The following is a 21,788-nucleotide window of genomic DNA, read 5'->3' on the forward strand; positions in this document are numbered from 1 at the left end:
TATGCTAGTAGCTGGGCTTGCTCTCTTGCATTTGGGACATCTCCCTGTGAAGGTCTGCCCCAGCTAGCCAAATGGTCCAAGGAGGATGAAAGACACATGGAGCAGACCTGGCCCCAAATAGTAGCTTACAGCCAAACTCAGTGAGACCTCTATACAGCAGCCAATATGCAGATGTCTGAGTAAGAACAAATGACTCACTGAAGCTTGGAGATGGTTTGGCATCTAGAATTGCTGAAGTAATCCCTAGCTCAGGTGTGTTTTTATCAAAATCTTTCAATAGCTTCACATTCCACCTGGAATAAAATCCAAAATACTGGGACTTTCCTGGTGGTCCACTGGTTAAAACTTCACACTTCCAAATGCAGGGGGTATGAGTTTGATCCTGGTTGGGGAACTAAGATCCTACACCACATACTGCATGGCATGGCCAAAAGAAAAAGTGATCCAAAAAAACTCATCTGGCTCACAAAACTCTGCATGATCTGGGCTCTCACTTCCCTCTCACTGCACTGTCTTTAAGTCTCACTGGTCTCCTATGATCTCTGACCCACCAGCTGCCTCTGCCTAGAACACCTTGCTTCCAGTTCTTCTCATGACTGGCTCCTTTTTATCCTTGCATGTCAACTTAAAATCACCTCCTCAAAGACTTTATCATCCTAAGTCCTCTATGATTCACCACTTGTTTATGTCTATCACTGCACTTTTTGCACTCTGTAAATAATTTTTTAATTTGTTCATACTCTGTATCTCAACCAAGCTGAAATATTCAATATTTTGTAAGTTACTCAATATCAATTGAATGGTACCCAGTGGTCCAGAAAATCTGCTAACCTGAAACCATCCTGGTCTGAAGTGTAAAAGATTTTTATTATTGACAACAGAAAGTGAAAATCGCTATGATAGTAGTGCTATAGATTATGTTTATCCATCGAAAAGTTCAAACGGATTTAATGAGGGGGGAGTGTTAGTTGGATATAAGCTTATTAAAAACCGGACAGAATTATACTTTAGTTGCACCACTTTTTCCAAATGAAAGACAACCTCATTATCAAAACCTTGTACCAACCCTCCACCACTTCTAAAACTACTTTGTTTAAACTGAAGGAAGCTGAACAAATAAAAATTGTTTGACCTTTTAGCTACAGAAGTTAAAACAGAAGCAATGAAAGAATCATTCTCCATCATTATAGTTCCATACTATTTGCCTAGAGGTAAACTTAGCTGTCCACCTTCTTTAGGGATTCACAATAGATACCTTTAAACTTCAACTACTGTGAAGTTAAAAGGCACTGGATCATGGCAGCGGATGTATTTCTATATTGAGAGTATTGCTGTAATGTGAAATACAACAGACTCAGTTCCTTGTTCAGCTAATGGGTGATGCTTACAGTATTCATGAAGGGAAGGGGGAGACACCAGGACTCCTGAGAGCTTTGACTAATAAAATCAACCCAGGAGACAGGTGGTCGGGTTGGCCTCAAGCAGGAAGGGAGGACTCTGGGGGGTGCTTACCCAGTGTAAGGCGTTTTACACTAAGCTTTAGGGAGCAAGAAGGTATGAAAAGATGAATTAGAGTCCCTGGGTGAAGACAAACAACTTTATGAACAGCACTCAGGAGACTAGAGGTCCTAGTCCCTTGACTTTGAGCTCAGAAGTAAAGGGCCCTTGACTTTGCTTTTCTATCACTCAGAGGTTCATCATTTAGTCTGGAATTTGTAAAGTCCACTTAGTTCAAGGTACGAGTCTAGCCTACATGGATAACTTAGGGCCTCTTAGAGGCTGCTACTGCTGCTGCTGTGCTGGTCTCTTAGAGGATTCTTCTATAAACTAGAAATAAGGACGATGACATATCTTAGAAATGTCTTATGAAGATTCAACAAGAAAACTCAGGCAAAGCATTTAACAGTAGTTGTTAAACATACATTCTCAAGACTATGTTAGCTGTTGTATTTTCCACCACCTAGTGCATTTACCCAATAAATATCTACTGAGTACCTGAGTAAATGAAACTCTCAGCTTCTGCTGAAGTGTAGTCTTCTGCTTAAAAAAGGAAAGAAAAAAAAAACCTGTGCAAAGGTAAAACAAAGCAACCCCTTCTAAGACAGGAGTCCCCCACCTTCTGGGTCTAATGCCTGATGATCTCAGGTGGAGCTGATGTAAAAGTAATAAAGTGCACAATAAATGTAACCATCCCCCCAAGTCTGGTTCACAGAGTGTCTTCCACAAAGCCAGTACCTGGTGTCAAAAAGGTTGTGGACCACTGTTCTAAGACATCAATCAGGATGGCAGACATGAACATTCCAATCTAACAGAAACATTCCATTTTTGGTTTTGGTTTATGCATCATTCTCATAAGTTTGGTTTGTGAGTGTTCAATCTCTTCAGTCTGATAAATTCTGACTAGGTTCCCAAAAGTTTACAACCTACAAAGGCAAGCAGAGGCCTGAGGTTTACTCAAAGAAGTATCCCTTGGTACACTATCCACAGAATCATATCTCAGAAGGCAGCACACTTCCCTCAGGCAGCACACTTCTCTCTTTCCTACCTTGACACACAAATAGCAAAATTATCTAAGTTATGACTTGTCTCCTCAGAGTTAGTATTGCCAATACCTCACCAATCATTTTGAGACATCATTTCCATTAGAACCAAAGAGAGACAAAAAAAAAAAAAAAGTAAAGAAGGCCAAAGTTTCTATTCTAGGGTCAGAATAAACTCTGTTCATTACATATATTAGATTTAATAGAGTCAGAAAAAGAAATGTAATTTTCACCTCTTCCAGGATGTCTTCCTTGGTTGTTCAGCATCCACAATGGGATAGGTACCCATTTCCCCTCTGTGTGCCCATACCATTAAGCCATGCTTCCATCATTACTGCATTCCTAGGTGTTTTTACAATCAGTCTCTCTACAAGGCAGTGAACATCTTGGAAGCAGCAACTATTCTTGGCCATCCATGTGCCCAACCAAATTCAGTGCTTAAATGGTTTTAGACACCCAATCACTGTTAAATGAATTACCATCACATAGAAAAGATTACTTAAATTACAGGTGTTTTTCAGCCTTCCCTTTGTTTCCTTATACTCCATTCTCTCATTTTGTCCAAGGGTAATAAACACAGGACTATGGCAAGGATGGAAAGCTACTAGTTAATACCATGCAATATTTATTTTTGTTTCCATCAGTAGGCAGATGAAGTGACAAAAACTGGCATTGAAATGAAGCCAGTTCATTGAGGTACCTTTCAACTGAAAATGAAAAAATATCCACTGATGCTCTAACTGAAAGCAGAAGTGGATGATGTAAATAGGGACTACCATTACCATGAGCTCAGAGAGAACCTGAGAGAAAGTGAAGCTGACACTGTCTAAGAAGACTAGTTTCTGGCAATATCAGAAGACCTGACCAACCCCACATACTAACCAGAGCTGTTTTGTGGCAATAGAGGACCAGCTTGAAGAAAATCCTAAACTAACTTCTGCCAAAAAGCTGGATGAAGCAAAGGATGAAGCCGTCAGGTTAACATCCCCCATCATGACCTCCTACCTTATCAACATGGCCCATGGAACTGCTGCTCCCTTAGTTTTGCCTTCTTCCTAAGTCAAGCTTAAAGACACGATCCAGTGGCATGAGAGAAAACCCACTGGGTGTGTACACGACAGAAGTCCTGCTTGGCAACTGTGAAACTAGAGGGAAAGTTCATTGGAGGGTTTGTTCTCTTACTAGTTTTTCCATTCGGTAACCACTTATTGAACCGATACTATGTTCTGGATGCCAGGAGAGCAATGATGGGTGGGAAACAGCCTTGGCCCTGGAACAAAAAAAATCAAGCTTTGTCCTAGGCAACTGTTTTTAAGCTCTGGCTCCCTGTCACCATCCCTAAGAGTATCAGGGAGGCCCTTCCATCTCCTCTTCATCCTTCAATCAAAAGCTACATGAATTAATATGGCAATACTTAAGGCCGTCATATTCAGTTCCATAAAACAGCCTTCATATCAAGGACCATTGAAGTCAAGGAGTCATTCTTAAAGTTAAGTTTAAGAATTCTTAAGTTCTTAAGTCATTCTTAAAGTCATTCTTCAAGGTGATCATGTACTTTATTGTTTAAATGAAGACAGTCTTAGAGTGAATGTGATTACTATTAATCATAGTTCTAGAATAACAGATGTACAAAGTCTATCCAAACAAGCCAACAGTGATGGTCATCTATGCTTAAAGACCCTTAAGAAAATGGTAAATTCCAGATGACTCTTGAAACCTGTCTTGGTTTACCCAGAAGCATATATAATCTCTTCTTTATATTATCAGTATTATGTGGAAAGGTGAGCACACAACTGTCTCGTAAGTAACGTGCCTTCTCTTTCTGAAAAAGAAGACACCACAAGTCAAATGATAGCTTCTACCACCACTCCCTGAACACTGAGATGCGGAGCACCCCACTGAGCATAAACAGCAAAAACCACAGCAATAAGATGACAACATCTGCACTGCTGGTGGGTACACAAATTGGGGCAGCCACTATGAAAAACAGTATGAAAGGCCATCAAACAGTTAAAAATAGAACCACTATATGATCCAGCAATTCCATTTTGGGGTATTTATCTACAGAAAATGAAAACACTAACTTGGAAAGCTATGCACTCCCATGTTCAATGCAGCACTATTTACAACAGCTAAGACATGGACACAACCTAACTGTCCATCAGTGGATGAATAGATAAAGGATATGTGAATACTATTCAGCCATAAAAAGAGAAGGAAACACTATCATTTACAACAACATGCATGGACCTTGAGGTTCTTACGCTAAGTAGTCAAGACAGAAAAAGACAAATACCATATAAGCTCACTTACACATATAGAATCTTAAAAAACAAATATACTCAAAAATACAGAGAACAGATTGTTGGTTGCCAGAGGGGGTGAGGTGAATATGGGAGGTGGGGTGGGGACCTTTTTTATTTTTTTTCATTTTATAAAGCAACATGATCCTAATAGCAAAACCAGAGACATATATTACAAAAACAAGTAAACGATAGACCAACAGCCTTCAGAAATATAGACACAAAAATTCTAAACAAAATATTATATTACACAATTCAATAATAAATAAAAGATAATACACCTTAACCAAGCAGGTCCCATTCTATGAATGCAAGTCTGATTCAAACTTCAAAAATCAATCAAAATAATTCACTACATTAATAACTCATAAAGAAAAAAACATGAATTAAAACTTCCTCAGTACTCTGGTAAAGAATCCACCTGCAATGCAGGAGATTTGCAGGAGACACAGGTTCAATCCCTGGCTCAGGAAGATCCTCTGGAGGAGGAAATGGTAACTCACTAGTATTCTTGCCTGGAAAATCCTATGGACAAAGGAGCCTAGTAGGCTACAGTTTATGGGGTCGCAAAGAGCTGGACATGCTGAGCATTCACACAAGCCACAATACATGGATTAATAGGATAATATTACAGGTGATGCTCCACACAGGTGCAGAAAATGCATGACAGTAATCAGTATACATTAATGATTTTAAAAAAACACTCAGTAAACAAGGAAATGAAAGGAACCTCTGGTTGTTGTGAACCCACAAACAGGAAAGAGTAGTAAGGGATTCTGAGTAAGGTTACCTAGAAAGATAATATGTTTATATAAAGCTGTTTTTTAGTTTATATAAAGCTGTTTTACATCTCACACCTGAAGACTCTGCGAACAGTTTGATTTTTGCATATCAAATACTTTTAGCATTATTATTTTTCCCCTGTTATCCACATCCCATCTGCTTCTTCTTCCTCCATACTGAAGTGACTGGTATATTTGCTCAAATAAAAGCTTAAAGACAAAAAAATTATAATACTTGCCCCACACTTAATTTGAGAAAAATAATGGACTCACAAATCCGTTAGCTTGTTCCATGCAGAATGAAAGGAAAAAAAAGATACATAATTGAGGTAGCTTATTTACCCATCTAGTTTGTATACTAAGGTAGATGAAGAAATTTTTTTTTAAGTTTTTTCAATTCCATTCCTGACCTTTTTGTAAGTAACCTAGAAAACTCAAGTGGAGTCTTAGTACTATTTATGAACAGCTGTTAAACACTGTCAACTCCTGTACAACCACCTTGGGGAATAGAGTAGCATCTTAAAAGAATAATGCCTTAGGTAATATTTATTCTGCTGCAATGTAAAGAAAGAATATCTTTCATTTTCTTTCAAAATTATGCAACTTTTGACTTCACATACTTTCATCTCCCTAGAAAAATATCAACCAACAGTATACAAGTAATATATTCATTACCAAATCATCTGATGAGCTATGCAATAAGTATAGGTAAACACTCTGGTGTTACTGCAAAGGCACTGATCATTGTTATTTTTTTATCTGCTGTTGATGCTTTTAATAGCTGTTATTATATGCCTTTTATGATGGCTTACATTCACTCAGTTCAGACCAAAAAAAAAAGGGGGGAGGAAAGAAGGTAAATCGGTGAGTAAATGAGGTATGTACTATGTTTGCCTTTCTATTTTTTAATCCAAATCAGTCCTTAACGCATGTATCATTAGCCTCAATTTTATAGTCAAGCAAATTGTGACTTAGGTAATCAAAGCAGACCTGGGATGATGTCTTGTCTGTACAGTCCATGCTGGTTCTAAGTCAAGAAGCAAAGAAACAAATTTCCCCCAAATTCTAAAAGCTCCAGAAGCCACTACCATGATCACCAAACCCATTTCCTCTTCTTCCTTCACACACATTGGGACTATATTTCCCAGCCTCTTCTGCAGTTCATTGTGACCATCTGATGAATTTCAGCCAATAGAATGTGATACAGTCCATGCAATCTCCACACACAACACTCCAAGCTCTTTTTCTTTCTTACGTGGCTGGAACAGACACAATCCTCAGGTCGTCTTTGAGAAACATGTGTTGAAGAGGCCAGAGTGAGATGATGAAGGAGTCTCAATCTGTGAGTCACCAATTAGAGGCAAACCAGGAACACCATTGCAGAAGGCAATGACACCCCACTCCAGTACTCTTGCCTGGAAAATCCCATGGACGGAGGAGCCTGGTAGGCTGCAGTCCGTGGGGTTGCTAAGAGTCGGACACGACTGAGCGACTTCACTTTCACGCATTGGCGAAGGAAATGGCAACCCACTCCAGTGTTCTTGCCTGGAGAATCCCAGGGATGGGGGAGCCTGGTGGGCTGCCATCTATGGGGTCGCACAGAGTCGGACACGACTGAAGCGACTTAGCAGCAGCAGCAGCAGCAGCAGGAACACCATACTGAACCCATATGTGACTAAAAACTCCTTACTATATTAATCTATCAAGAATTGGGCAGTTTTAAGTTAGCATTCCCTAACATGCAAACATAGAAAACACAATCTAAGTCACAATAGGAAACAGTCAATCTAGGGATTACAACTATTACAATAATATTTATGAAAAACATTATTTAACATTTAGGTCATGCTTATGTTATTATGTGGACTTTTAAATGTAGGACACAAAACTATATGCATAGTGTTTTTCTAAAGTTAAAAACAAACATTCTCTGTCAATTATATTTATGTAAATTTGTGCACAGAAACTAATGTTGCTGACTCAATGAATGCAGAAGAAAAATGGAGGGAAATAAGTGGATATTAAAGCAGGTTCTCTCTGGGTAATGAGACTATAGGTCTTTGTGCTTTTTCATAGTTTCAAAATCAAAATATTCCTTTGATAATCAGAAGAGATTTATCTGTTTATGTTTCAGTTCAGTTCAGTCACTAAGTCATGTCGACTCTTTGCAACGCCACGCACTGCAGTATACCAGGCTTCCTTGTCCTTCACTATCTCCCAGAGTTTGCTCAAACTCATGTCCATTGAGTCAATGATGCCAGCCAACCATCTAATCCTCTGTTGTCCCCTTCCCCTCCTGCCTTCAATCTTTCCCAGCATCAGGGTCTTTTCCAACAAGTCAGCTGTTCGCATCAGGTGGCCAAAGTATTGGAGCTTCAGCTTCAGCATCAGTCCTTCCAATGAATATTCAGGGTCGATTTCTTTCAGCATTGACTGGTTTGATCTCCTTTGATCTTCCCACTGCCAACGAAGGCAGTGATGTCTCTGCTTTTTAATACGCTGTCTAGGTTTGTCATAGCTGTTCTTTCAAGTATCAAGTGTCTTTTAATTTCATGGCTGCAGTCTCCACTGCAGTGATTTTATGTTTAAGATTTCTTTTAAAAGACCAGTATGTCCAGATAGATAGATAATAAGAAGATAGCTTTTATGCCAACGTACCCTAGGCAAAGCTTTTCTACATTTACAACCCCCTACAAAGTACCCTCTGGACATTTAGAATTCATAACATACCCCGGGGTGAGTCAAAGACCCCAGGCACAAATTATTCATAGGAAAGACATGCAAAATGAGATAATGCCCATAACTTCTTTGTTCATTCACAACGAGGTAGCTTTAAAGAACAAATTAATAAGTAACTCCATTAAAAACATATTGAAAAGACTGAATGAAATTGTTGGTCACCGTGGATACACAATCACTGACACACAGGATCCAGTAATATCTGGAACCAGTTCCTAAAGGAAAGCCTTCCCTTTGGTTTAGATGAGGACATGACATTGCACTTGCAAAATGCTCACCATGATACCAGGAACATGGCAAGAGGCCAAAGTTAAATCCCACCAGTATTATTTTTATTGGTTAAAATGTGAGAAGAATTAATCCTTACCTTATTATATAGACAAAAATCAAGTTGAGGCACTGACTTTCAAAGCTCTGTTCTCATTTGTTTCTCTAAGGAAACTGACAGGAAGCTTCATGTTCACTCCCATAAACCCTGCCTGCCCACAACCTGTCCTGATCTTACCCTTTGCTCAATGGGTCTCCTGCTGCTTTTATTCACCGAACAGCACAAGATAACCAGGAAAAGATATTCTAGCAAAGAGGAATTCTAAGGAGATGACCAGACAAGCCCATTTATATGTACAGTCTCTGGAAAAATAGAAAAGAACAGTTTATAAAAGTGGGGGATCTCTTTACAAAATATATTTAGTAGGAAATATCACTAAAGGCTCTACTTTTTTGAATGGGATAAACATAGTGTTAATAAACATAGTCAGGGACAGTTTTTATTATTAATTCAGATGCTCCTTTAGGGAGCATTTCTAAGTAAACATGGGCAAATGAAAATTTTGTGAGCAACAAAAAAAAAAAAAGAAAGAAAATTTTGTGAGCAACAATAATATTTATTGAACATTCACTATGCCTCAGAACCTACCATAAACACCTTCGGTCTGGATGACTCACCACCATGATTCCCAGAAAACAGACACTGCTTTAACCTCTAATGCCCTGTATTTGCCATCACCCTTGCAATTGCATTCCTGACTGCAGATTCAAAATAGTGGACAGCTGATACAGTGGTAAAAAGATTTACTACGGAGCATCCAGTGTTATCCTCACCTGTCGTTATAACAACATAATGACTACCATCTCAAGACAGAGGTTGTTTAAAATCTTTGTGTGAGATCCTCACCACATAATCAGATATGACAAAGCAACAAGGAGTCTTATAATGTATTTAATTGCCTACAGGATAAACAGTACATGTCAATCTATAGTCAATGGACAGCAGTTCCCTTTTTATATAAAATACAATCCCTTAATGGTATAAGTAATTCACCAGGCTTTAGGATGTGATTATATAAAAGAAAAGAATAAGTTATCATATTGACAAACGGAAATACATTGGAGCTGAAAGCAATTCAAAGCTAGCAGAGTTCAATAAGAGCTCCTTATCTCCATTTTAGGATACATGTCATTAGCTCAGAAAAGATTACTTTCTCTATTCATATTTCAATTTCTTTCCTGGCAAAAAATAAAACTGTGAGTTTGCAAAATACAATCTTCCTGCTTAATCAAATATCAAAAGTCTTGTATCAACGTGAATGGAATAATTAATAAACTGTAGGAGGGAAGAGCTTCTTTGATGGCTCAGTGGTAAAGAATTCACCTGCTAATGTAGGAGACGTGGGTTCTATCCCTCATCTGGGAAGATCCCACATGCTGCAGAGCAACTAAGCCCATGCGCCACCACTACTGAGCCCACGCTCTGAAGCCTGTGAGCTGCAACCACTGAAGCCCACGTGCCCTACAGCCTGTGCTCTGCAACCAGAGAAGCCAACACAATGAGAAGCCCATGCAGTGCAACTAGAGAGAAGCCCCCATTTGCCACACCTAGAGAAAAAGCCTGTGTAGCAACAAAGACCCAGCGTAGCCAAAAACAAAACAAACAAATAAATAAAAGCATTAAAAAAAAAAAAAAAAGCAACAACTGTGGAGATTCCAAAAACTAACAAGTGGTGGTTTGAAGTAAGTTTCATCTTTTCTTTTATAAACATCTCCTTTAAGACAGGCCTTTAAGAGTTTAGAGTTATGTGAGATATGTAAGTCTTCATTTTTAAAGTGAACTGAAAGACAACACAGAAATTAGTCGTGCACACTGTACGTATTCTGTAATTATTTGCTGATTGTATACATTAAATGCAATCCATACAGGAGAAATTTGTATAATTAATAAGTCTCCTGAGAAAATTACACACAAGGGAAACAATTCCTTCCTGAAAGCGTGATTATAAAAGGTAGCTCATAAAAAATGCTGCAGAATTGAATATTATCCATATATTAAAAATTTACTTCCCTGAACCAAATTTACTCTCTTAATCAGACACAAGTCCATTTTCTGTGCAAGAAAATGAGAGTCTCACTCAATATCTTATTGTTATTAATTGTTTCAGAAACAAAAGGTTTGTATTACCCATTTGAAACAAATGTTCAAATTAACAAGATTTCCATTACTATACAGCAAAAAGTTCTATTTTCCAAATAGATACAACAAAATGAATCATTAATAAAATATCTGAAGATTATAGCTTCTATAAATTGTCTTAGAACCTGCCACATCTAGTTTTAATTCAATCTTCTAATTTTATTAATATGCATTTTCTATCTTAAAAATGCTGATCGATCTATTAAAACCTCCTAAGAACAACATCATCAAGTTAGCAAAGAGCAAAAATGTTTGAGGAGGAGATTAAATCTAATCTGCCTGGGTAAAAATCCCATCTTTGTCAATCATTAGCTGTTTTTAACCTTTTCTTACCTGTTTAGCTCCTTTAGCAAAATAACAATACTGAGCTAAAAGTTGCAGGCTTTGGCAAATGCATGAATATGACAGACATGAGAAGCATTTAAGATGACACAGGGGTATCTCAGCTGGGTAAGTAGGAAGAGCTAAGTGGGAGAATGGGTTCAGAGCAACCAAAAGATGACAAGCTCCATGTGGGCCAGGAAAGAAGGAGACCACCATAAGTGGATAGCAAACAGAAAACCAGCAGCGTGAGTTTAAACACAAAGAGATTTGTGAGCTGATCGACACAGAGATTACAATGGAAATCACAGACATGGCTAATATCAATATTTGTCTTCAAAATATTAATATTTTACAAAATATCATTTTATTTCAAAACATATCCAAATATCAATAAAGCAGAAAGGTAAGCTAATACATTTCAGTCACTTACAAACTTTGCAAACTATAATATGAACTCTCTGAACTTAACAATCAACAAAATACTCATTATCAGAGGTCTCTGATATGTCTGCGACCTTACCTCATGACAGTAGTGAACCATTTAGAATTACATGCCTCTGCTGTCACCTGTGATGGCAACAGTACTGTCTTATAGAGTGCTTATTGCATGTTACACACATTATTCTTCTACATAATTTTTCCCCATTAAAATACTATAATTATAAGGCAGAGGTCCTACTTTCAGGACAATCAGGAACATATATGTGTGATCCAGCTTTAACTTCAAATTTATTTGGTGAATCTCTCAATTGTGCTGTTGATGCTTATCAATTTACACTGATAAGAACATAAACACTATGGAATTTTGCCAGATTCTTCTTGTTTTGTTCTCTCCAAACTATCTCAGTGATGTGCACACTTCCTTTCATATTCACTATTAACTTCTTTCATTTTTATCAACTAGACTTGGTACCACCTCCTCCTCCAATACTATAAATTACTGTTCTGATCAAAAGTATCTATTAAACAACAAAAATCAGGGCTCTTCCTTCCACCAAAACTACTCACTGAGTAAGAGAAGGATTACTCATTCGTGCAGCAAATGAGGCGCTCTGTAAGTTCTCTAAACTCCCTTTTAGCTCTAAGCAGATCACAGGGAGGCCTTCCTGTGGCCACCTCATCTAAGGATTATCACGGGTATGCACTGGCCAAGGCACACATACAGCCACATCATTTTCAATTCAGTTTCATTTTCTTTAAAAACCACACTTCAAGTACCACAATGCCTTCTTTAAAAGGTGATATTCATTTCTGAATTTCAGTTTTCTTTTAAGCTTGCTTCACTGTTCATTTCTTTCCCTCCCTTAGCATTGGAAATCACCTTGTTAATTCCTCCAGAGCAAAAATCCTGTCTGACACAGTATACAAGCCCCAACCACAAAGTGGTGGCTAAATAAATGCTTATAAAAAAAATCCATGGCTAAGAAGCCAATTAGTTAACTCCACATCTCTATGAAAATCTGAAAGATAAGTCCTCTTAGCTGTGCTCCACTTAAAGGGGTGGGAAGTAATCAGTTGGCCTCTCGAATTCCCTTAAGAAAGATTCTTCAACCTGGACTACTAGTGAGTCAGCACATTTGAGGAAATAATGGGGGAAATGTAGAGCAAAGACCAATCTGAACTTTACATTTCTTGCTCTCATTATCCAATCCCCAAACCACAAGAGTATAAAACAAAAATGACCCTTTCATGTAAAGATGTTGCAATACTAACTTTACTGAGTCTATTACCACAGTTCACTGAGGCACTCTCACCCAGGTGTAGGTCTAATGTTTTTCCACCATAAAAAACAATTTTGATAGTTCTTGAAAATAAAACCAATTTTTGTTTCTTAAAATATAAACTGCTCTCAGTTTCTACATTTAACATCTGAAAAGTACAAATCCATTTCTTTCTAGAATGCAGCTTCAAAGGAGAAACGGGGCTCGCTCATCCTCCACAGCTGCATCCACTGTGCCTACAACATGTGGGTGACAATAAATATTTGTTGAAAGAAAGAATACATATATATTTCAATTGACATAATAAAGGAGCTGCATTTAAGCACCTGGGGGAACTCTGAAAGGGAGGTAAAACAACAAGTACTAGCTGAAGTACCTCACTTCTTACTCTTAAAAGAGCAAAGAAAATTGAAAAATTGAAATACAGAGCCTGCCTCTGTTTTATACTCTCAAACTCTGCTACAGCTGCCTGGGCAATGCCAGTGAGCAGATGCTCTATTCTTTATTCTTTAATGGGAAACAACTGCTCTCCAAGGTTGCAACCAAAGAATGCACAGACACATCTTTCTAGTGTCCAGATTTGTACTGTACAACAGGGTAGCCACAACATGTGTCTTTCAAGCACCTGAAATGTGGTCAACGTGAAATGAGATGTCCTGGAGAAGTAATATATAAATCAGGTTTGTGAGCATTAGCAACATCTATTTCTATTTCATTGACTATGCCAAAGCCTTTGACTGTGTGGATCACAATAAAATGTGGAAAATTCTGAGAGAGATGGGAATACCAGACCACCTGACCTGCCTCTTGAAAAACCTGTATGCAGGTCAGGAAGCAACAGTTAGAACTGGACATGGAACAACAGACTGGTTTCAGATAGGAAAAGGAGTATGTCAAGGTTGTATATTGTCACCCTGCTTATTTAACTTATATGCAGAGTACATCATGAGAAATACTGGGCTGGAAGAAACACAACTTGGAATCAAGATTGCCGGGAGAAATATCAATAACCTCAGATATGCAGATGACACCACCCTTATGGCAGAAAGTGAAGAAGAATTAAAGAGCCTCTTAATGAAAGTAAAAGAGGACAGTAAAAAAATGCTTAAAGCTCAACATTCAGAAAACTAAGATCATGGCATCTGATCCCATCATTTCATGGCAGATAGATGGGGAAACAGTGTCTGATTTTATCTTGGCGGGGCTCCAAAATCACTGCAGATGGTGACTGCAGCCATGAAATTAAAAGACGCTTACTCTTTAGAAGGAAAGTTATCACCAACCTCAGTCAGTCAGTTCAGTTCAGTCACTCAGTCATGTCCGACTCTTTGTGACCCCATGAATCACAGCACGCCAGGCCTCCCTGTCCATGACCAACCTAGATAGCATATTCAAAAGCAGAGACATTACTTTGCCAACAAAGGTCCATCTAGTCAAGGCTATGGTTTTTCCAGTGGTCATGTATGGATGTGAGAGTTGGACAGTGAAGGCTGAGCGCCAAAGAATTGATGCTTTTGAACTGTGGTGTTGGAGAAGACTCTTGAGGGTCCCTTGGACTGCAAGGAGATCCAACCAGTCCATCCTAAAGGAGATCAGTCCTGGGTGTTCATTAGAAGGACGGATGTTGAAGCTGAAACTCCAATATTTTGGCCACCTAATGTGAAGAGCTGACTCACTGGAAAAGACCCTGATGCTGGGAAAGACTGAGGGCAGGAGGAGAAGCAGACGACAGAGGATGAGATGGTTGGATGGCATCACCGACTTGGTGGACATGGGTCTGGGTGGACTCTGGGAGTTGGTGATGGACAGGGAGGCCTGGTGTGCTGCGCTTCATGGGGTCGCAAAGAGTCGAACATGACTGAGCGACTGAACTGAACTCAACCGAGCACAAGAAAAGAATATAAAATAACCCCTTGAAAACTGTTTTATATTAATTATATTTTGAAATGATAGTATTTTGGATATACTGGGGCAAACAAAATATATTATTAAAATTTGTTTCACCTATTTATTTTTACCTTTACTAAGGTGACTTAGAAAATTTAACAATATTTGTGGGGCTCAAATTTCTAATGGATGGTGCTTATCCAGACCAACAACAAGAGAGTCTACATGGCACTAAAGGAATGCTCACTGAAAACATCAAAGTCTGAGTCCTCATTTCTCAATCCATAACTAGGGAAACGAACTGGATTTTCTACCACATACTAGTGTGCAGTCTCCCTTATTGTTGTTGTTTAGCTGGTAAGTCGTGTCCAACTTTTGTGCAACCCCACGGACTGTAGCCTGCCAGGCTCCTCTGTCCATGGGATCGTCCAGGCAAGAATACTGGAATGAACTGCCATTTCCTACTCTAGGGCATCTTCCCAATCCAGGGACCAAACCTGGAGAGAAATGCCATTTCCTATTCCAGGGCAACTTCCCAATCCAGGTACCAAACCCACTTCTCCTGTGCCTCCTGCACTAGCAGGTGGATTCTTTACCACTCAGACACCAGGGAAGCTCCATGCAGTCTCCCTTAAAGGCTCCCTTAAAGGCTCTAAATAGCTTTGGGAGGTAAACACATTAGCCTTGATTTACAGACTAACAAAATGAGGCACAGAAAAGAAAAAGTACTTACACAAAGTTATAGAGCTGATAAATCAAAGGGCAAAACACTGAACCAAATTCAGCAGGATTTCGAAATGCAGATTCTTCCCTTTCTCTCCTCCAGTCACTCAGAGGGAACTTTCCCCATGTTCTCAGAGGCTTAATGAAGGATGCCAACTGTCTTTCCTGACTCGCCCTCCAACAGGCTTCTCTTTTGACACTTTATACCCTTCAACCAATTTTCTCACAGCCACTAAACCACAGATAAGAGAACTAGGTGAAATGGTGGCTGAGAAACATGGAAAAATTACTATAGAGTGGTACCACATATGTTTCTGTCTCATGTCAAAGAATAAAGCTTTCTTAATTGGGCATTTTGCCCTTACAACTCAAAGTTCTCCACTGTACCTGTCACTGTTACTATAACCTGCAACTGAGAAATTTAACTAGTGGGAAACCACTACCTGTGAATTCACTAATTTGGCAAGCATATTTCACCCATTATGAATTAGCTTACTTAGTCTCTTAGCAGCCTCCAGAGCTTCACTGGCAGTGTCGGCAACAAAGAATCTTTGAACTTTCACTCCGTTGTCAGACATTAATTTCTTACTCTGGTATTCCTGCAGGTTCAGCCATCTTCTGGATGTTAATTGAACCACCTAGAGAAATTGGGGAAAAGAGATAAGAAGACTTAAAACAGAAAGAAAAGTAACAGTCAACCGGTAGGGCCAATCTAATAGGTACCCTCAAACATGAGTTAGCAACAGAAATCTTAGAAGCAAAAAATACATATATAAAATGAATTCTCCATGCTTGTTTTTCTAATCAAAACTTTTAAGGACAACTGCACATACACCCAAATAAATAAGGTCTAAATTTAGTTAATAGGGGAGCTTCAGTCGTAGCTCAGTCAAGGCCAATTTCCTAATTTTGATATTAAACTATGTAAGATGTCAACATGAGGGGACACTGGGTGAAGAGGACATGGGACTGCTGCACTAGTTCTGCAGCTGCCTGTGAGTCCATAAGGACTTTATTTAAAAATTACCTTTAAAACTGTTAAGGACTCTGTTGTACAGCATATGCTTTTCCCTGTCTCCACTCCAAACAAAGTTCACAGCATTAAATAACTATATACATCATTAAACATTAAGGTAACTCAGGAAATTTGTTTTAACTCTTTGAGGTCAATGGGCCACAGACTAATCCATTTCTTTATTGTGGTTTTTAATGGATTCCATTACATATTTAATGAGATTATCTCCAACTCACCAAAGTTGAGTATAGTAACCTGAAATAGTCACCATTAATTAAGTTACTAATTCCTAAAAACTGCAATTTGTATATTAAAGTAACTGCTTAAGAATCATGTGAAAGTTGTCTTCCATTACGCACTGATCAGTCAGCTTTCATTTGTACTGAAAGAAAAGGATCAAAGGATAGAATGGCATGAAAAAACTCTTCTCATTCTATCCAATAAGATCAATAACATTATCTATTAAATTTGTGAAAGTTGAAGTCACTCAGTAGTCCGACTCTTCGCAACCCCATGGGCTATACAGTCCTTGGGATTCTCCAGGCCAGAATACTGGAGTGGGTAGCCTTTCCCTTCTCCAAGGGATCTTCCCAAACCAGAGAAAGAACCCAGGTCTCCTGCACTGCAGGCAGATTCTTTACCAGCTGAGCCACAAGGGAAATCTAAGAACACTGGCATGGGTAGCCTATCTCTTATCCAGAGAATCTTCCCGATCCAGGAGTTGAACCGGGGTCTCCTGCATTGCAGGCAGATTCTTTACCAACTGAGCTATCAGGGAAGCCCATTAAATTCATAAGACTTGTTTTTAAAAGAAAAGAAAAAATAAATACACTTAGTTTCATTTCTATCCATGGGCTATGATACAAAGGAACCACTGTTCACAGGAGGTAAGATAACAATGCCATTAATACACAAACCAACCAAAAAATCAATAACACAACTGGATCACAAGACTGGTGATCCAGTCTTGTGATGGAAGATCACAAGTGGTGGTGGAAGATCACCTGACACGCTTCCTAGAAACACCAGGCAAGGGCCTCGGTGAGTGACTGAGCAACATCACACAGACCACAAACTGAGGTCCACAGGGCTTTACCACGTGGAGCCAGTAGCTTTCAAGACCTCTAATGTGTCCTTAAAATGGCATGTTCTTCTGGCATCTCCAAGCTACAATGCACTCATGAAGCTCTTCTGGATGGGAGGCATTCCAAAAAAGCTCCAGAACCTTACAGCAAGACTGGGTTCTACTCAAGGGCAGAGTGTGTCTTCAACTTCTTTGTATCTGTATGAAGAATGTGATGGTGCTTGGCATACAGAAGAAATTGAAAAAATACCAGTAAGATAGCCAAATGAATAAATTCTGCCTTTTGTCTTTTTGTCCCCTGATACAGATAATTTTCATTTCCAGAAACTGACTTGCTCTAAAAAAAGTAAAACTCCTTCAGATCTAAAATAAGCATAACATAATTTATACACACTTGTAAAAAATTCACATTTCAACATGATCAAGCCTCAAGCTGTCTCTTTGTTCCATCCTTATAAATACTAGTAATGATGTTATTAAAACTGAAGTTGCCTGCACTACTTCTTTAGAAACAGAAAATGCTAAGATAAAAATAAACTACTAGACATAATGCTCACATTTACTGTATATAATTTGTTAATTATATATAATTTGTTAATCTTACTTCTGAATTTTTAAATCTTGATGAAACATTAGTAATTTGAAAAACACAATTCAAAAATTAATGTACTTGTTGACTTAGCAGTCTTAACAGCACCTCATGTAACATGACAAAAAAAAAATTCAAGCTTAAGGCATTTAGTAAAAGTCCCCTAAAGAAAGAAACGATTGAACATTAGTAATGTGCCATATTCTGGGACCACTTTTAAAAGGTAAATTAGGGAAGGATCAATACATTAAGTCTAAGTTGACATACCAATTTAAAGCCATTAACAAAGAAGAAAAGAAATACTGTTTGAAAAGAACGTTTGAGAGAGACTAAAAACAGCCATAGTGTGGTTGTGGTCAATTTCTTTTCATCAGAACATTGGCTGTATTAATTTTAGATATGTTAATGCAATCTGCTGCAAACTAATTGCAATTGATCCAGAGACCAGCTTCATAGACATATAATACATATTGACGGTTTCTGCATTGACTCAAAATGAAAAGCTGTTTAGAGTCTGTGGCTCTTAAATTGAAAACACAGTGACCACAGTTCTGAAGCCACCGCTGATATTCAAGCCATCACTTCACAAAGTGATCATCTTACAGAATAATGACCTGAGGGCCCCTGTCTTACTCTAAAACTTCATTAACTCAACTTCATTAATTAAGAATCTGTGATATGTCTAGAGACAAACAAGTTGAGTCTACTTTAGCATTTTCATGAGCAGAAAAAAGAAGAGAAACACTTTCTAAGTAGAAGGATGTTGTAAAGAATGTTGGAAATGTAATCAACTGCTAAATAATAACAATGATAATAATAATAATGGTTCCACCTATTACTGACTGAGCATGTTCTATGGGTTAGGCATTATAAGTATTCGTATTATCTAATGGCCAAAAAGTCTTGAAAAGTCAAGTATTATTATCGCTGTACCATTACCATTATGCTAACTAACAAATATTCCAAACTGTCCTCCTACCAGGCACTTCCTTGCCTTAGCTGAAGCTAGGTGAGGCCATGCAACTAGTTGCAGGTAATAAGGCATGAGTACATATGGTACATGACACATCAGGTCCAGCATCTGATTATCAACCCACTACCCATCCAGGCTCTCTCTCATGACCTGGAGATTGTCAGTATTCGAGATGGCAGCTGATCTATGAGCTAGGGGTTAGAGAAAGGACTGACCATCCCCAGGTGGATCACAATGAATGTGCAGTGAAAAATAAACCTTTGTGGACTTTTAGCCATTGACACTTAGCTATTTGCTGTTGCTGCAGAACTTAGCCCATCTATAGCACCTAACTTGTCCTAATAAAAACCATCTTACCAGTTAGGAAACCCAGGCTGCAGGGTTGACCACTGCCCCAATATCACAGATGCCTATAACACAGCAAAGCTTCTCCAATCAACGGTACTGACTGACTATATAATACTGTTGATGCCCTGCGACTATATTCTAGCTCCACATTCCCACAAGCCTCTTGGTAATAAAGACTGAGATTGGTATAAGCAGGATCATATTCCTGACTTCAAAAGGCCAAAAATCTACCAGAAAAAAGATCCTCATGAAATGCTGGCACAGTGCATGTAAGGAAAAATGTAGCTGCTCCAGGTTTTGGCAGTAAGGGAAGAGAAGGTATGAGTGGATGCTGACCTAAGACTCTAAAATGGTGTAAGTAGTTTATTTCGTCTCCTAAGAGGAATGACCTGTTAAAACCCTATACTATTATCTTCACTGAAGAAGTCAAGAATCTCCGAGGGAATCTATGAACTCTGGAATGTAACGGAAGAGTTTAAAGATCATGTTGACCCCGTGCCTTTTAGTTGTTCCTGCCTGCTTGCCTTCAAATTTGCCTGTTTGCCTTCAAATCACTTCCTGTGCTCTTTGCAACTGTGTCTGTGTGCACACTCAGTCGTGTCCAACTCTCTGCAGCCCCATGGACTGCAGCCCAACAGTCTCCTTTGTCCATGGAATTTAAAAGGCAAGAATGCTAGACTGGGTTGCCATTTCTTTCTCCAGTGGATCTTTCCGACCGAGGGATTGAACCTGTGTCTCCTGCATTGGCAAGTGGATTCCTGACTGTTGAGCCACTACAGAAGCCTTACTGAGGTCCAGCCTCCTCATTTTGTATTCAAAAACTTGAGACCTAAAGATAGGAAGTAATGTGCTCAGAGACCCTACTGTGAAAGGGACTAATTTCAGTGTTCTTTCCTTCTTTCATACAGATTTTGGCAACGTGACCACATGAGGGACAGCATCATGTTCTCAAAACAGCTGAAGTGGGTGGGCACCTGGGTTTGGTTTCCTTCCGGATTTCTGTTGCTCCCTTCCCTTCCGCATTTCTTTGACAAAGCAAGCATTTCTAAGCTTGGAGGAGAAGGGGAAAATACAACTTAAAAGAAAAGCACCACATAAAGATTTAAGGGCCTATGGGAACAAGGGAGCAGAGGAAGAAGAAAAAGAATGAAAAATGAGGGAAAGGACAAAGAACCAAGAGATAAAAAGACAATGACTAAGCAGGCAAAAATTCATGAGAAAACTCAAAGCACAAAATTAGACAGCTACACAGAAGGAAAAAAAAAAATGACACGATCAAGAAAGCATCTTTCCCCATGGTTTTAAAATTAGAAGTGTAGAGACTACTGAAATAACACCATGGGAGGGAGAAAATAAACAATAAAGGGCGTTAGAAAGAAATGTCACTGAAATGGGCACCCCATCCTCAAAGAGAGAACACACGAGCCACATGTGCCCACAGGCTCTCTACCCGCCCTGTCTTTCTTCAGCCTGACCATCCATGGTCCTGCTTCACTCAGGAAGGCAGCACAACAGAGACTGAGAAAGAGCCAAAAACTCACTGCTAACCAGGAAAACAGAATCTACAACAAAAAGGAGAGGCCATTTTGCCAAAAGTAACAAAGATGCCATTTGACAGGGGAAAACAATGAAGGTGTGATAATGTTATTGATGATCAAACACCAGAGTGACCAACTCCAAAAACAATGTTGACAGCACTGATGGCAGTAACCAAAACACCCACATTCTCTGAACTGGGAAGTCTACTTCTTGAGTGTTTAAACTAGCAGAACACTCACATGTGTACCTGAGATACATAAAAGGTTCTTCTGTGTAGTGGTGTACATAATAGTTTAGTTGAAAGTGATCTAAATGCTCATCAAATAGGAGACTAGTCTTGAGAAATTTGTATGCAGGTCAGGAAGCAATAGTTAGAACTGGACATGGAACAACAGACTGGTTCCAAATAGGAAAAGGAGTTCGTCAAGGCTGTATATTGTCACCCTGTTTATTTAACTTATATGCAGAGTACATCATGAGAAACACTGGACTGGAAGAAACACAAACTGGAATCAAGATTGCTGGGAGAAATATCAATAACCTCAGATATGCAGATGACATAACCCTTATGGCAGAAAGTGAAGAGGAACTCAAAAGCCTCTTGATGAAAGTAAAAGCGGAGAGTGAAAAAGTTGGCTTAAAGCTCAACAATCAGAAAACGAAGATCATGGCATCCGGTCCTATCACTTCATGGGAAATAGATGGGGAAACAGTGGAAACAGTGTCAGACTTTATTTTTCTGGGCCCAGATGTC

At 38.9% G+C, this 21,788-nt stretch overlaps 1 protein-coding gene across 1 annotated transcript in view; it reads right to left on the reverse strand.

The window, feature by feature from the left end:
• SUCLG2 (succinate-CoA ligase, GDP-forming, beta subunit) overlaps positions 1-21,788 on the reverse strand; it is a 273,120-nt gene that overhangs the window by 190,599 nt on the left and 60,733 nt on the right. Inside the window, exon 2 of the mRNA XM_010854550.1 lies at positions 15,983-16,124. Within this exon, the coding sequence (XP_010852852.1) occupies positions 15,983-16,124 (142 nt within the window). The remainder of the gene's footprint in view (positions 1-15,982; positions 16,125-21,788) is intronic.

The sequence above is a fragment of the Bison bison genome, unplaced genomic scaffold (assembly GCF_000754665.1).
Source record: "Bison bison bison isolate TAMUID 2011002044 unplaced genomic scaffold, Bison_UMD1.0 scf7180017864343, whole genome shotgun sequence".
Lineage (NCBI taxonomy): Eukaryota > Metazoa > Chordata > Mammalia > Artiodactyla > Bovidae > Bison > Bison bison.